At 48.8% G+C, this 17,372-nt stretch overlaps 1 protein-coding gene across 4 annotated transcripts in view; it reads left to right on the forward strand.

Moving 5' to 3' along the window:
• LOC108159659 (protein charlatan) overlaps nucleotides 1-17,372 on the forward strand; it is a 38,618-nt gene that overhangs the window by 15,906 nt on the left and 5,340 nt on the right. For all 4 annotated transcript variants that reach the window (XM_017293133.2, XM_017293132.2, XM_017293135.2 and 1 more), the window contains exon 2: nucleotides 17,012-17,340. In XM_017293133.2, the coding sequence (XP_017148622.2) occupies nucleotides 17,119-17,340 (222 nt within the window). In that variant the 5' untranslated portion in view covers nucleotides 17,012-17,118. The remainder of the gene's footprint in view (nucleotides 1-17,011; nucleotides 17,341-17,372) is intronic.

A 17,372-nucleotide genomic window follows, 5' to 3' on the forward strand; every position in this document is an offset into this window, starting at 1 on the left:
CAATTCGTGCGTTAGGAGCCTGCACGTAGCCAAGGGCATCGCTACTTGCTCCCTCTCCGGTAGGAGAGGAATCGTAGTACCCTGCCTGGCTAGCTCGTCGGCGGCGTCATTCCCCTTGATGTCCCTGTGGCCGGGGACCCATATAAGGAAGAGATCTAACTGCTCTGCGATCTCGTGCAGAGACCTGCGGCAGTCATTTACAGTCGCTGAGTTCGGCGATATTGAGCCTAGAGCTTTGATAGCTGCTTGGCTGTCCGAGAAGACGCACACTAAGTGCGTATCTAGACGATTTCCAAGGGCTGGGCAGTGGCAGAAGAAGTGGGGGACCGATTCCTCCTCCTCCTCGTCGCGACAACTCCTGCAGAAGTCGTTATGAGGGATTGACAGTCTAGAGGCGTGAGTGCCGATCTGCCAGTGTCCCGTAATGGCTCTAGTAACTGCAGAGCACTGTGCTCTGCTGAGTTTATACAGCTCTGCTGAGCGCTTCTTCGATCGATATGGCTATATCAATCTTGAGACTTTACAGGAAACGGTTTGCTGCCATCTCCTATTGGCATTTTGCTCGAACAATTCGTGCGTTAGGAGCCTGCACGTAGCCAAGGGCATCGCTACTTGCTCCCTCTCCGGTAGGAGAGGAATCGTAGTACCCTGCCTGGCTAGCTCGTCGGCGGCGTCATTCCCCTTGATGTCCCTGTGGCCGGGGACCCATATAAGGAAGAGATCTAACTGCTCTGCGATCTCGTGCAGAGACCTGCGGCAGTCATTTACAGTCGCTGAGTTCGACGATATTGAGCCTAGAGCTTTGATAGCTGCTTGGCTGTCCGAGAAGACGCACACTAAGTGCGTATCTAGAAGTAATTTGGAGACGATCGAAATGGCCTCCATGATGGCTTCAACCTCCGCTTTGAACACACTACAGTGATCCGGGAGCCTGAAGCAATGACTGATGTTCAGCTCGCTGCAGTAGACTCCGCCTCCCACGCGGCCGTCTAGCTTTGAGCCATCAGTGTAGAAGTGGACCGCATTTGCAGGTCCTGGTTCGACCATCTCCCAGTCCTCCCTAGATGGGATTGATACCTGGAAGGGCGTCGAGAGGTGATCACTGGGGATACAGTAATCTGTCCTCTCTGGTAATTGCGGGAGTCCCATCAGGATTCCCGAGTGCCCAACCGCGGATGCTTTCCACAGTCTGGCTTCTCTCATTCTGAGGGCGGAAAGTGTTGCCACCTTCTTTCCCATGAGATCCACAGGGCGGAGGTCCAGCACAGTATCCAGGGCTTCCCCTGGAGTAGTGCGTAGCCCGCCAGTTATGCATAGCTCTGCCATGCGTTGAACTCTGCTGAGTTTATTGAGGCATGTCCTTCTGTCCAAGGCTGGCCACCATACCACCACTCCATAGAGCATGATTGGTCGTATGATGGCGGTGTAGAGCCACCGAACTATATAGGGGGTCATTCCCCATTTTAGTCCAATGGCTTTCCTGCAAGTATAGAGGGCCACTGTGGCCTTCTTTACTCTATCCTCTATGCTCAATTTCCAATCGAGCTTTCTATCGAGGATTAGGCCAAGATACTTGGCGTTGTTGCTGAAGACTAGCGTTTCCCCACATAGTCTTGGGGGAATCAGTACCGGAACTTTGTACTTCCTAGTGAAAAGCACCAGTTCCGTTTTAGACGGGTTGACGCCTAACCCGCATTTGTCTGCCCATTTCGACATTTTCGTGAGAGTACTTGTCATGCACTCACACAATGTCTGCGGAAATTTTCCGGAGAATTCTATGGCAACATCGTCCGCGTACGCCACCACACGGCAGCCACCCCCCTCTATCTCCCGCAGCAGTGTGTTCACTGCCACGTTCCATAGGAGGGGCGAGAGGACTCCGCCCTGCGGTGTGCCTCTGCTGACAAATCTGGTACACGTTGACGTCCCCAGTGATGCCTCAACCGTCCTGCATTGTAGCATCTGATCGATCAGGCTCACCGTCCTGGAGTCAACGCCCAGATCCGTCAGTGCGCCCGTGATGGCGGTCGGAAGGATGTTGTTAAAGGCGCCTTCTATGTCGAGGAAGGCTACTAGGGTGTACTCCTTAAAATTAAGGGATGCTTCGATGATCGATGTGATCGAGTGTAGGGCCGTTTCGGTGGATCTTCCCTTCCGATAGGCATGCTGGGAGTCTGAGATCAGACTGGACGGAATGCACGCCGTTAGATGCAGCCCCAGGAGCCGCTCCATCGCCTTTAGAAGAAAAGACGATAGACTTATGGGTCTGAAATCTTTTGGGGCAGTGTGCGAGGGCTTGCCTGCCTTGGGTATGAATACGACTTTGGTCTGAAGCCAGGTGTCAGGAATGCACCCGTGGGAGAAGATTCCCTCATAAATTATTTTGAGCCAGTTAATGGCTTTATGTCCCGCGTGAATGAGTTGGGCAGGGAAAATGCCGTCTGGCCCCGCGGACTTGTAGGGTTTAAAGCTTCTGATCGCCCAGGAAATGTTCTCCTGGCTTAGCAGTCCCAAGATGGCATTTGAGGCGACAGAAGGAGGCGCGAGGTAGTTGGGTCTGTTTTCATCGCAGCCAGGGAAGTGGGTATTTAGGAGAAGATTTAGCGACTCCTCGCTGGACGTAGTCCACGACTGGTCGGTGTTCTTCAAGTAGCCCAGGTTGGGTGTTGTCTTCTGAGGCTTCTGAGTTACTCTCGATTTCGCTGCAGAACTTACGCCAGGAGGCGCGTTTGGCTTTTCTAAGTTCTTTGTTGTAGGTTGACAGACTGGCCTTGTATTCGGCCCAGTTTTGCTCAACGTTTTCAGCCTTAGCTTTATTGAAGAGTCTCCGGGAGGCTTTCCGGAGTTCACCCAGTTTCGGATTCCACCATTCAGGTTTCTTCCGGCCTCTGTTCTTGCCAGAGGGGCATGCTTTGTCGAGCGCCTTATTGCAGGCGTCGGTAAAGATCTTAAGAAGACGAGTCGTGGCCTCCGTGGAGAACTCCTCCTCAGATGGGGGCTCAGGGAGAACACGACAGAGGTAATCAGAGTACCGAGTCCAGTTTGTCCGCCTGATGTTTCGGAATCGGACTGGCTTCGGTACTGAGAAGGAGAAGACAGTTTCCACGTACCTGTGGTCCGAGAAGGAGTGCTCTTCCAGGACCCTCCAGGATACAATGTTACGCTGTATCTCATGAGAGGCAAGCGTGAGGTCCAGGACCTCCTTGCGGTTTTTAATGATAAAGGTGGGATCACTACCCCGGTTTAGTAAGACCATCTGAGTGGTCAGTAAGTAACTGAAAAGGTACTCACCCCTTTCGTTTGTGTCAGTGCTTCCCCACTGACAGTGATGTGCATTGGCATCGCACCCCACAATTAGGCCGATGTCCTTGGCCGTGCAGTCTGCGATTAGAGCCCGGAGAGGCGCGTGTGGAGGGGGGTCTGGTTGTTCATGCCCCATGTATGCGGAGCAGATCCTCAGTGAGCGCTCCTGGCCTTCGAGGCTCACTGCGGTGTGTTCTTCATTGCTGAAATTTGGGAGCAAAAATAGGTGCAACTCTCTTTTTGCAAGAATGCAGGTACGAATTTTACCTGCGGTTTCAGCTACATATAGCTTGTAGTCAGAAGTCCTCAGACCGGAGACCCTGTTTCCGAGGATCCAGGGCTCCTGAATGAGGACTATGTCGGCTCCACCCTTGGCCAGGTGGAGCAGTAGAGCAGCGCATGCTGCCTTACAATGGTGGAGGTTTATCTGCAGGAGCGTCAACGACATTCCTGAGGCTCGCCTCCACCATTGTTGCTTCTAGATCGCTGTCAGGGGACTCCGGCTCCTCCCCGACAACGATGTGGCTGAGACCTCTGGCTAGGTCGCTCTCGTCGAACGCGTAGTCGTCCAAGATATCGTCCGACATCATGGACGCCGCATCCGACGCCGGGTTGTCTTCCTCGCACGAGGCCCCCTCTTTCGGGATCTCCGGCAGCTCCGGGTCTGGCTCGACCTCCGCTTGCCTGCCCTTGCGATCGGACTTGTAAGTGGATATGGTGACCTTCTTGTAGCCATAATCCACTACACCGTCCGACTTTGCGAGGAGATCAATGGATTCCTCATTTAGGACGAGGATAGTCTGGCGCCTCTGCCCTTGGATATCCTCCACCTTTGCCACCTTCCAATCGGCTGTAGGAAGGTGGGGGTTGCAGACCTGCAGTAACCTGAGGATCTTCTCAGGCTCTGCAGGCTTAGCCGAGACCCACGCTCTGGCTCTCGGGCGACTAGGGACATCTTCCCACTTCACGGCCTCCAGTTTCGCCCCTGGATAGACCTCTTTTAGGGCCGCCACCGCCTTCATGTAGAGGGCCGCAGAGCGAGCGTCTTGGCAGGCGATGGCTTTCACCTTGCCTTGATGCCACCCTGCGTCCTCACACTTTGGCGGTGGTCCGCCGTTCTCCTCCAGTTCCAGTAGGAACCGGTCCTGGAGCTCGTTCTCCACCAGGTGCCACTTATCGCGAGGGACATGGCCGTCCTCGGCGCCCCTGTCCAGGACACCGATCAGGGTCCTGCCCCTCGCCACCTCAGCGAACGACCGGCTCGTGAGGTGGGTCTTCACCCGCTTGGCTTGCTGGGCTTGGCCTGGCTGATTTGCGGGGTCCTCCGCTGAGCGTTGCCGCTTGTTGGCGGCCTTGGCTGCGCCCTTTCCGGCTTTGGCTGGCTGGAACAGTGGAAGGATTGAGCAGGCCCACAGCCTCTGCTCCTTTCCTTCGGCTGACGCCTTGAAGTTCGGGTCTTCGTTGGACAGGATGAAAGCCGCTCGTCTCCTGTCCTGGTACGACGGCTTTCCACCCCGTGGTGCAGAGACGCTGCCCGCCGGGGCTCCCATGGGTTCTTCGGTCCCGGTGCGCTTACCAGCCGCGATTACGCTCTGCTTGGCAGCCACCCCGGTATCCGCTTCGCCCTTGGAGCCACCCGACTTGGAAGGACCCGATTGGCTTTTCGGGCCCCCCCTCGCTGCGGCTGCTGCCTGAAGACGGTGGACCGACTCAGTCTCCTTCCCCGTCTTCTTTGGACCCGGTTTCCCAGGCGCTGGTGCAGAGGGATTGGCTTGTCCCTCCGGTACTTTAAGAGGAGTACCGAGCTCCTTTGCGGCTTTGTTGGTTTTTATATGTTTATTATTTGGCATAGTAGTTCCCACGAGTAGGCGGGAAGGGGATGGTCACCCGAGGCATAGCCCGCTTGCCCCGGGAAGCCTGATTTAAACTGGAGGTCGGCAGGTATCCAGAGTCCGCATATTAGCGACCGGGCACCCCCCCGGCCATGCATCCCTCGGCATATAACAGTGTCACCTTGGATTGGGGTAATTTCACTGAGAGTTTTCTTCTCTCCGCCCGACTACCATTCGCCAGCATCCTAGCAGAGACATGACCGTGCTAGGACCTGTTTCCAGCCGCCCTCACGGGGAGAGTATAGTTGCACTTCCACCGGTGTGCACAGTTACGGCGGGTGACGGTTCGCTCGCAACCCTCTGTGTCCTAGGGTGGGGGGGGGGGTGTGAGACGCAGACCGCACCGGGTATTACTAACCGGAGCGGCTGCGCCTCAGTTCCGAGTTCACAGTTGTGCGAGCCGACCCGTCATCCGTTTGTCCCCCTGTAGCACCCGATGGCTGACGGCCTTGGCTCGCGTATAAAATCGAAGATTTTATTCGCCTGTCTGTTGGATTGGTCGAATCGTTTGGATCAGTGGGACGCGACTGTGACAGCTGTGGTCGGTGGCTAGTGCTAGTGGCTGTTGTTGCTGTTGTGCGGACACCCACCCACTTTGATGATTAGTGGTTGCTGCTAAAATTGTTGAGTGGGATCGGGTGCACTGTGGTACAGAAACATTGTTATTGATGCGGCCTAAGAGGTCCATTGTTCCCTCCCTTGAGATCTTCATTCCTGATGACTCATTTGCAGAATTGAAAACGATGTACAGGTATTTCCTCTTCCACTCACCCAGACACCTTTTGTCCCACTGTGCGCGTCATCGGGCAAAAGCGTTTTTTAATAGCTGCGTGCTGGCCTATAGCGTGAGGGAGGGGGGGTTCCGCTGGGGTACTGTGGCGGCGTTAACATGTCATTAGACAGGCATCGTCTGCTGCTGGTACTCCTCCTACTCCAGCCCCCTCCTCCCCCTCTCTGCCTATCTGTCTTTCTGCGGTCGGACTATGGCCTGTCAGCGCAACAACAAGTAAATGTTGTGGCTCACCCTGAGCTGCCAGGTCGCCGCAATCACTGATGCCTGAAGCTTTGGCTTTGCCCACCCCACGGGTGTTAAAAATTGTCCATATAAATCCGAGCCCACTGTATGCGTGCATGTATTGTAATTTGCACTTTGATGACCGCCCCCGAATGGAGGCCGAATAGCATTGATTAGCCGAAGGCTCCCCGCAAATCTCGCACGCAATAAAAGTACCCAAATAAACACCCCAAAAGACGCCCAGGAAAAGGGAAAAGCCAATAATAAGTTTACCGTTAAGTGGGGGCCGCAGCATCTGCAAAAGCAACTCCACCGAAATGCGACATCTGCCGTCAAACGCGACGCTCTTCGTGCCTCCCTCCCATGCTTCGTGTGTCGGCGGGGGTGGGAGGGAGGGTGGGAACGATCACGAAGCGCTCTCACTTATTACGTGAGAGCGAAGCCAAAAAGACAAACAGCGAAAATTCCCCCAACCGGCATTTTTTTTCTGATATATCTTCAAGGGTATTAAAACCTTCGGCTTTATTAATTTCTAGTTTTTATACCCGATACTCAAAATGAGTATTGGGGTATATTAGATTTGTGGTAAAAGTGGATGTGTGTAACGTCCAAAAGGAATCGTTTCCGACCCCATAAAGTATATATATTCTTGATCAGCATCAATAGCCGAGTCGATTGAGCCATGTCTGTCTGTCCGTCTGTCCGTCTGTCCGTCCGAGAGCAACAATGTTTTGGATCCAGACTTCTGTGATATGTCACTGCTACAAGAATATTTCAAAACTTTGCCCCGCCCACTTCCGCCCCCACAAAGGGCGAAAGTCTGTGGCATCCACAATTTCGACGGTACGAGAAAACTAAAAACGCAGAATCGTAGAAGATGACTATATCTTCTAGAGTGCAAAATCTGAACCACATCGTATAATTATTATAGCCAGAATCAAGAAAACAATTTCATTTTTTCTCGCCCTGTCTCTCTCTAACACACACGTAGCATAGCCGGCTTTGCTTAGAGTAAAACATTAGCGCCTAGATCTCAGAGACTATAAAAGCTAGAGCAACCAAATTTGGTATCCACACTCCTAATATGTCGGACCGAGACGAGTTTGTTTCAAAATTTCGCCACACCCCCTTCCGCCCCGCAAAGGATGAAAATCTGGGGATATTCACAAATCTCAGAGACTATTAAGGCTAGAGTAACCAAATTTGGTATCCGCACTCCTGTTAGATCTCACTATAAAACCTATATCTCAAAATTTCGCCCCACCCCCTTCCGCCCCCACAAAGGACGAAAATCTGTTGCATCCACAACAGCACCCACACGCGTGATATTTGCTGTTGCTGTTGGCAACGCATGACATTTTTTCTGTGTCGTCTGTCGTCTCGCCCACAAGAGTTGACCCCATGGCCGTCGCCTTATCAGAGGGGTGGGGTGTGTGCTGCTACTGCCGCGACTGAGTGTGGGTGTTTGGGGGGAACTCTGATGGAAACCTAGGGAGTGCTTCGAGTTTATTTTCCACTCTTCTCTCATTAAAGGAACATCTGAATGAATTGAGGTTATCTGGCATTTCCTATAGAGTGGGATTTGTAAAGACGTCTAAAACTGGTTTTGATCCCCCACAATACTTGCACTTTCCACTCCCCACAAACACTCATACACACAAATGGGAGGGCTATGGTGCGGCATGATCTTGAGCGTAGCCCAAAGTCAAGCGGCCACAGCCACAATGCCCTTGGCTTGAGAAACCACACGCAGAGAACTCGGAGTCACGCCAAGCCGCCAGATCAGGGCACAGATCGCAAAGTCAGATTCCCAGACCTCCAGACCCCCAGAGCCCTGGCACACACAAAGACACGACGAAGCCGCCGCAGAGGCAAAGCAAACAGCAACAACAACCACTAGCGAACGCCTCCATGGAGGCAGCAACGGCAGTGGCAGGCACAGGCACAGCAACACCCAACTTTAAAAAGTACACGAAGCATAATAATCAAATATGCAAAACTCAAATACGAAATATGAACTCGAAGCAGACCAGAGAAACATGGCTGGGGATAGTCGTATCGGATCCGGGGACTGTGACTGCGGGACCGGCCGGGAATGGGATTGCTGTTGTGTGGGGGCGTGGGTGGGCGCAGTTGGTGCTGGGCTATAGAACGTGCCCAGGGCCCACCACCACCACCACAACAACGAGGACCGTTTTGTCGCCACAATGTGGCAAAAAAAACGAGGGGGAACGTTGTGAGTTGCTGCGGACACCGCAACTCTACGGTTATACCCGATACTAAGCCAGTATGGCTCTCCTCCGGCAGACGCCGCTAATATTAAACGACACGACAAAGAGTGCGTGCGAGAGAGACAGAAAATCAGTCTGAGCGTGACGTCGGGCGCTGCGTAGCCACTGCAAATTGATTTGTTCCTATTGGCTATAAAAATGATCTGATCTCATCCAGATTCAGCAATCTGATAGATATGGTCATTATCTATGATTCTGCGTTTTTAGTTTTCTCGAATGTGCAATATTGTGGATGCAACAGATTTTCGTCCTTTGTGTGGGCGGAAGGGGGTGGGGCGAAATTTTGAGATACACGTTTTATAGTAAGATCTAACAGGAGTGCGGATACCAAATTTGGTTACTCTATCCTTAATAGTCTCTGAGATTTTTGAATATCCCCAGATTTTCGTCCTTTGCGGGGGCGGAAGGGGGTGTGGCGAAATTTTGAAACAACCTCGTCTCGGTCCGATATATTAGGAGTGTGGATACCAAATTTGGTTGCTCTAGCTTTTGTAGTCTCTGAGATCTAGGCGCTAATGTTTTACTCTAAGCAAAGCCGCCTATGCTACGTGTGTGTTAGAGAGAGACAGGGCGAGAAAAAATTAAATTGTTTTCTTGATGCTGGCTATAATAATAATACGATCTAATTCAGATTCCGAAGTCTTAAAGATATGGTCATTCTCTACAACTCTACGTTTTTGGTTTTCTCATATCTTTAAAATTGTGGATGCCACAGATTTTCGTCCTTTGTGGGGGCGGAAGTGGGCGGTGCGAAGTTTTGAAATATTTTTGTAGCAGTGACATATCACAAAAGTCTGGATCCAAAACATCGTTGCTCTAGCTCTTATAGTCTTTGAGCACTAGGCGCTGAAGGGGACGGACAGAAGGACAGACGGACGGACGGACAGACAGACAGGGCTCAATCGACTCGGCTATTGATGCTGATCAAGAATATATATACTTTATGGGGTCGGAAACGATTCCTTCTGGACGTTACACACATCCACTTTTACCACAAATCTATATAACCCAATACTCATTTTGAGTATCGGGTATAAAAACGAGGGGGAACGTTGTGAGTTGCTGCGGACACCGCAACTCTACGGTTATACCCGATACTAAGTCAGTATGGCTCTCCTCCGGCAGACGCCGCTAATATTAAACGACACTACAAAGAGTGCGTGCAAGAGAGACAGAAAATCAGTCTGAGCGTGACGTCGGGCGCTGCGTAGCCACTGCAAATTGATTTGTTCCTATTGGCTATAAAAATGATCTGATCTGATCCAGATTCAGCAATCTGATAGATATGGTCATTATCTATGATTCTGCGTTTTTAGTTTTCTCAAATGTGCAATATTGTGGATGCAACAGATTTTCGTCCTTTGTGTGGGCGGAAGGGGGTGGGGCGAAATTTTGAGATACACGTTTTATAGTAAGATCTAACAGGAGTGCGGATACCAAATTTGGTTACTCTAGCCTTAATAGTCTCTGAGATTTTTGAATATCCCCAGATTTTCGTCCTTTGCGGGGCGGAAGGGGGTGTGGCGAAATTTTGAAACAAACTCGTCTCGGTCCGATATATTGGGAGTGTGGATACCAAATTTTGTTGCTCTAGCTTTTGTAGTCTCTGAGATCTAGGCGCTAATGTTTTACTCTAAGCAAAGCCGCCTCCTATGCTACGTGTGTGTTAGAGAGAGACAGGGCGAGAAAAAATGAAATTGTTTTCTTGATGCTGGCTATAATAATAATACGATCCAATTCAGATTCCGAAGTCTTAAAGATATAATCATTCTCTACAACTCTACGTTTTTGGTTTTCTCATATCTTTAAAATTGTGGATGCCACAGATTTTCGCCCTTTGTGGGGGCGGAAGTGGGCGGGGCGAAGTTTTGAAATATTTTTGTAGCAGTGACATATCACAGAAGTCTGGATCCAAAACATCGTTGCTCTAGCTCTTATAGTCTTTGAGCACTAGGCGCTGAAGGGGACGGACAGACGGACAGACGGACGTACGGACAGACAGACAAGGCTCAATCGACTCGGCTATTGATGCTGATCAAGAATATATATACTTTATGGGGTCGGAAACGATTCCTTCTGGACGTTACACACATCCACTTTTACCACAAATCTAATATACCCAATACTCATTTTGAGTATCGGGTATAAAAACGAGGGGGAACGTTGTGAGTTGCTGCGGACACCGCAACTCTACGGTTATACCCGATACTAAGTCAGTATGGCTCTCCTCCGGCAGACGCCGCTAATATTAAACGACACGACAAAGAGTGCGTGCAAGAGAGACAGAAAATCAGTCTGAGCGTGACGTCGGGCGCTGCGTAGCCACTGCAAATTGATTTGTTCCTATTGGCTATAAAAATGATCTGATCTGATCCAGATTCAGCAATCTGATAGATTATGGTCATTATCTATGATTCTGCGTTTTTAGTTTTCTCGAATGTGCAATATTGTGGATGCAACAGATTTTCGTCCTTTGTGTGGGCGGAAGGGGGTGGGGCGAAATTTTGAGATACACGTTTTATAGTAAGATCTAACAGGAGTGCGGATACCAAATTTGGTTACTCTATCCTTAATAGTCTCTGAGATTTTTGAATATCCCCAGATTTTCGTCCTTTGCGGGGGCGGAAGGGGGTGTGGCGAAATTTTGAAACAAACTCGTCTCGGTCCGATATATTAGGAGTGTGGATACCAAATTTGGTTGCTCTAGCTTTTGTAGTCTCTGAGATCTAGGCGCTAATGTTTTACTCTAAGCAAAGCCGCCTATGCTACGTGTGTGTTAGAGAGAGACAGGGCGAGAAAAAATTAAATTGTTTTCTTGATGCTGGCTATAATAATAATACGATCTAATTCAGATTCCGAAGTCTTAAAGATATGGTCATTCTCTACAATTCTACGTTTTTGGTTTTCTCATATCTTTAAAATTGTGGATGCCACAGATTTTCGTCCTTTGTGGGGGCGGAAGTGGGCGGGGCGAAGTTTTGAAATATTTTTGTAGCAGTGACATATCACAGAAGTCTGGATCCAAAACATCGTTGCTCTAGCTCTTATAGTCTTTGAGCACTAGGCGCTGAAGGGGACGGACAGACGGACAGACGGACGGACGGACAGACAGACAGGGCTCAATCGACTCGGCTATTGATGCTGATCAAGTATATATATACTTTATGGGGTCGGAAACGATTCCTTCTGGACGTTACACACATCCACTTTTACCACAAATCTAATATACCCCAATACTCATTTTGAGTATCGGGTATAAAAACGAGGGGGAACGTTGTGAGTTGCTGCGGACACCGCAACTCTACGGTTATACCCGATACTAAGTCAGTATGGCTCTCCTCCGGCAGACGCCGCTAATATTAAACGACACGACAAAGAGTGCGTGCAAGAGAGACAGAAATTCAGTCTGAGCGTGACGTCGGGCGCTGCGTAGCCACTGCAAATTGATTTGTTCCTATTGGCTATAAAAATGATGTGATCTGATCCAGATTCAGCAATCTGATAGATATGGTCATTATCTATGATTCTGCGTTTTTAGTTTTCTCGAATGTGCAATATTGTGGATGCAACAGATTTTTGTCCTTTGTGGGGGCGGAAGGGGTGGGGTGAAATTCTGAGATATACGTTTTATAGTGAGATCTAACAGAAGTGCGGATACCAAATTTGGTTACTCTAGCCTTAATAGTCTCTGAGATTTGTGGATGCCCCAGATTTTCGTCCTTTGCGGGGCGGAAGGGGGTGTGGCAAAATTGGGACACGAAACGGTCAAGGTCCGATATCACAGGAGTGTGGATACCAAATTTGGTTGCTCTGGCTCTTATAGGTTCTGAGATCCTTGAACTCATATTTTGCAATTGGCAAAACCGACCATGAAACCTGTGTGTTAGAGAGAGACAGAGCGAGAAAGAATGAAATTGTTTTCTTGATTCTGGCTATAATAATTATACGATCTGGTTGAGATCTTACATTCTAAAACATATAGTCATCCTCTACGATTCTGCGTTTTTGGTTTTATCGTATCTTTAAAAATGTGGATGCCACAGATTTTCGTCCTTTGTGGGGGCGGAAGTGGGCGGGGCGAAGTTTTGAAATATTTTTGTAGCAGTGACATATCACAGAAGTCTGGATACAAAACATCGTTGCTCTAGCTCTTATAGTGTTTGAGCACTAGGCGCTGAAGGGGACAGACAGACGGACGGACGGACAGACGGACAGACAGACATGGCTCAATCGACTCGGCTATTGATGCTGATCAAGAATATATATACTTTATGGGGTCGGAAACGATTCCTTCTGGACGTTACACACATCCACTTTTACCACAAATCTAATATACCCCAATACTCATTTTGAGTATCGGGTATAAAAACGAGGGGGAACGTTGTGAGTTGCTGCGGAGACCGCAACTCTACAGTTATACCCGATACTAAGTCAGTATGGCTCTCCTCCGGCAGACGCCGCTAATATTAAACGACACGACAAGGAGTGCGTGCGAGAGAGACAGAAAATCAGTCTGAGCGTGACGTCGGGTGCTGCGTAGCCAGTGCAAATTGATTTGTTCCTTTTTTCCTTTTGGCTATAAAAATTATCTGATCTGATCCAGATTCAGCAATCTGATATATATGATCATTATCTATGATTCTGCGTTTTTAGTTTTCTCGTATCCTTAATATTGTGGATGCAACAGATTTTCGTCCTTTGTGGGGGCGGAAGAGGGTGGGGCGAAATTTTGAGATATACGTTTTATAGTGAGATCTAACAGGAGTGCGGATACCAAATTTGGCTACTCTAGCCTTAATAGTCTCTGAGATTTGTGAATATCCCCAGATTTTCATCCTTTGAGGGGGCGGAAGGGGGTGTGGCGAAATTTTGAAACAAACTCGTCTCGGTCCGATATATTAGGAGTGTGGATACCAAATTTGGTTGCTCTAGCTTTTATAGTCACTGAGATCTAGGCGCTAATGTTTTACTCTAAGCAAAGCCGGCTATGCTACGTGTGTGTTAGAGAGAGACAGGGCGAGAAAAAATGAAATTGTTTTCTTGATTCTGGCTATAATCATTATACGATGTGGTTCAGATTTTGCACTCTAGAAGATATAGTCATCTTCTACGATTCTGCGTTTTTAGTTTTCTCGTATCGTCGAAATTGTGGATGCCACAGATTTTCGTCCTTTGTGGGGGCGGAAGTGGGCGGGGCAAAGTTTTGAAATATTCTTGTAGCAGTGACATATCACAGAAGTCTAGATCCAAAACATCGTTGCTCTCGCTCTTATAGTCTTTGAGCACTGAAGGGGACGGACAGACGGACAGACGGACGGACGGACAGACGGACAGACAGACATGGCTCAATCGACTCGGCTATTGATGCTGATCAAGAATATATATACTTTATGGGGTCGGAAACGATTCCTTTTTGACGTTACCACAAATCTAATATACCCCAATACTCATTTTGAGTATCGGGTATAACGAGGGGGAACGTTGTGAGTTGCTGCGGACACCGCAACTCTACAGTTATACCCGATACTTAGTCAGTATGGCTCTCCTCCGGCAGACGCCGCTAATATTAAACGACACGACAAAGAGTGCATGCGAGAGAGACAGAAAATCAGTCTGAGCGTGACGTCGGGCGCTGCGTAGCCACTGCAAATTGATTTGTTCCTATTGGCTATAAAAATGATCTGATCTGATCCAGATTCAGCAATCTGATAGATATGGTCATTATCTATGATTCTGCGTTTTTAGTTTTCTCGAATGTGCAATATTGTGGATGCAACAGATTTTTGTCCTTTGTGGGGCGGAAGGGGGTGGGGTGAAATTCTGAGATATACGTTTTATAGTGAGATCTAACAGAAGTGCGGATACCAAATTTGGTTACTCTAGCCTTAATAGTCTCTGAGATTTGTGGATGCCCCAGATTTTCGTCCTTTGCGGGGTCGGAAGGGGGTTTGGCAAAATTGGGACACGAAACGGTCAAGGTCCGATATCACAGGAGTGTGGATACCAAATTTGGTTGCTCTGGCTCTTATAGGTTCTGAGATCCTTGAACTCATATTTTGCAATTAGCAAAACCGACCATGAAACCTGTGTGTTAGAGAGAGACAGAGCGAGAAAGAATGAAATAGTTTTCTTGATTCTGGCTATAATAATTATACGATCTGGTTGAGATTTTACATTCTAAAACATATAGTCATCCTCTACGATTCTGCGTTTTTGGTTTTATCGTATCTTTAAAAATGGGGATGCCACAGATTTTCGTCCTTTGTGGGGGCGGAAGTGGGCGGGGCGAAGTTTTGAAATATTTTTGTAGCAGTGACATATCACAGAAGTCTGGATGCGAAACATCGTTGCTCTAGCTCTTATAGTCTTTGAGCACTAGGCGCTGAAGGGGACGGACAGACGGACGGACGGACAGACGGACAGACAGACATGGCTCAATCGACTCGGCTATTGATGCTGATCAAGAATATATATACTTTATGGGGTCGGAAACGATTCCTTCTGGACGTTACACACATCCACTTTTACCACAAATCTAATATACCCCAATACTCATTTTGAGTATCGGGTATAAAAACGAGGGGGAACGTTGTGAGTTGCTGCGGACACCGCAACTCTACGGTTATACCCCATACTAAGTCAGTATGGCTCTCCTCCGGCAGACGCCGCTAATATTAAACGACACGACAAAGAGTGCGTGCGAGAGAGACAAAAAATCAGTCTGAGCGTGACGTCGGGCGCTGCGTAGCCACTGCAAATTTATTTGTTCCTATTGGCTATAAAAATGATGTGATCTGATCCAGATTCAGCAATCTGATAGATATGGTCATTATCTATGATTCTGCGTTTTTAGTTTTCTCGAATGTGCAATATTGTGGATGCAACAGATTTTCGTCCTTTGTGTGGGCGGAAGGGGCTGGGGCGAAATTTTGAGATACACGTTTTATAGTAAGATCTAACAGGAGTGCGGATACCAAATTTGGTTACTCTAGCCTTAATAGTCTCTGAGATTTTTGAATATCCCCAGATTTTCGTCCTTTGCGGGCGCGGAAGGGGGTGTGGCGAAATTTTGAAACAAACTCGTCTCGGTCCGATATATTAGGAGTGTGGATACCAAATTTGGTTGCTCTAGCTTTTGTAGTCTCTGAGATCTAGTCGCTATGCTACGTGTGTGTGTTAGAGAGAGACAGGGCGAGAAAAAATGAAATTGTTTTCTTGATTCTGGCTAAAATAATTATACGATCTGGTTCAGATTTTGCACTCTAGAAGATATAGTCATCTTCTACGATTTTTAGTTTTCTCGTATCGTCGAAATTGTGGATGCCACAGATTTTCGCCCTTTGTGGGGGCGGAAGTGGGCGGGGCAAAGTTTTGAAATATTCTTGTAGCAGTGACATATCACAGAAGTCTGGATCCAAAACATCGTTGCTCTCGCTCTTATAGTCTTTGAGCACTATTCGCTGAAGGGGACGGACAGACGGACAGACGGACGGACGGACAGACGGACAGACAAACATGGCTCAATCGACTCGGCTATTGATGCTGATCAAGAATATATATACTTTATGGGGTCGGAAACGATTCCTTTTGGACGTTTCACACATCCACTTTTACCACAAATCTAATATACCCCAATACTCATTTTGAGTATCGGGTATAAAAATCAAGGCGCAGCAACATGTGGCTAAAAGAGAAATTCCGCCTATGCACCCATCTGCCCATCCACCCACCCAAGAACAAAAGCACCGCCAAAGAGCAATTTAGCCGTTTTCTGATGATGCTGGAGATGAAGTCTCTCCGATGAGCCCACTCTGGTGGGCACACCAAGGTGGTTCAATTTATTCAAATATGCAGCCGAAAAGCTGGAAAAGATGTTGAGCACCCGCCAAGCCTGAGACCCAAAAAATAAGTCTAGTAAGTGTTGGTAAAAGATGGTACAGCCGACAAATGTGTTCAAGACGTTCTGTTGTTCCAAATTTCAAACGAAAGGAAGAGAAATATATTTTCCAAATTATATTATATATTATATATATATTATATATATATTATATATATATTATATACGAAAAACCCTACCTCTATAAAAAATAAGCGTTTCACAAAAATGATTTCGACACTCTTGTCGCCTGTACCCCCCAGCATCGGCGCTCAATAAAGAAAAGAGCCGTAAACAAAAAGCGCGCTCCAATCAGTGGTGCGCCGTCGCTGACTCAGCTGATGCTGCGACGACGCCACCAGCAACCAAAAGCCTCCCACGCAAGCGCCCGAAGGCAGACCAGTCCCAATCCCAATCCCAGCTCCAAGCACACACACACGCTCACGCACGCCCAGGCCGCCCGCTCTCTGGGGACAGACAGAGAGACTGACGCTTGATGTGTCAGCGGACAGTTCCCAGAACTGACGTCGCTCTGGGTATTTGTGTGCCGGATGTGGCTTCGACTTAGCCAGATAGACTAACTATCACTGTGGCCCCCATTCTCATTCGCTCTCTGTTTTCTCTCTCTGTGCAGCTCTCGGAGGGTGGACGTCGAGGCAATAGCAAGAGTAGCAGCAGTAGCCGCAACAAGGCCAACGGCAACTCCGCCAAAGAGTCGCAGTCGCAGTCGCTGTTGCTGCAATGGCAACACTAACCCCAGCGAACGCCGGCCATCCTGGAGCGAGCGCACAGTCCTCAAATGTTGAGGCCACATATGAAGATATGTTCAAGGAAATCACACGCAAATTGTACGGTGAGGAGACCGGCAACGGTTTGCATACTCTCGGAACGCCGGTGGCTCAGGTGGCCACCAGCGGACCGACAGCGGTACCAGAGGGAGAGCAGCGTTCCTTCACAAACCTGGTGAGTGAATTGTGGGATGAGATGCATCCGCA

The sequence above is a fragment of the Drosophila miranda genome (assembly GCF_003369915.1).
Source record: "Drosophila miranda strain MSH22 chromosome Y unlocalized genomic scaffold, D.miranda_PacBio2.1 Contig_Y1_pilon, whole genome shotgun sequence".
In the NCBI taxonomy this organism is placed as follows: domain Eukaryota; kingdom Metazoa; phylum Arthropoda; class Insecta; order Diptera; family Drosophilidae; genus Drosophila; species Drosophila miranda.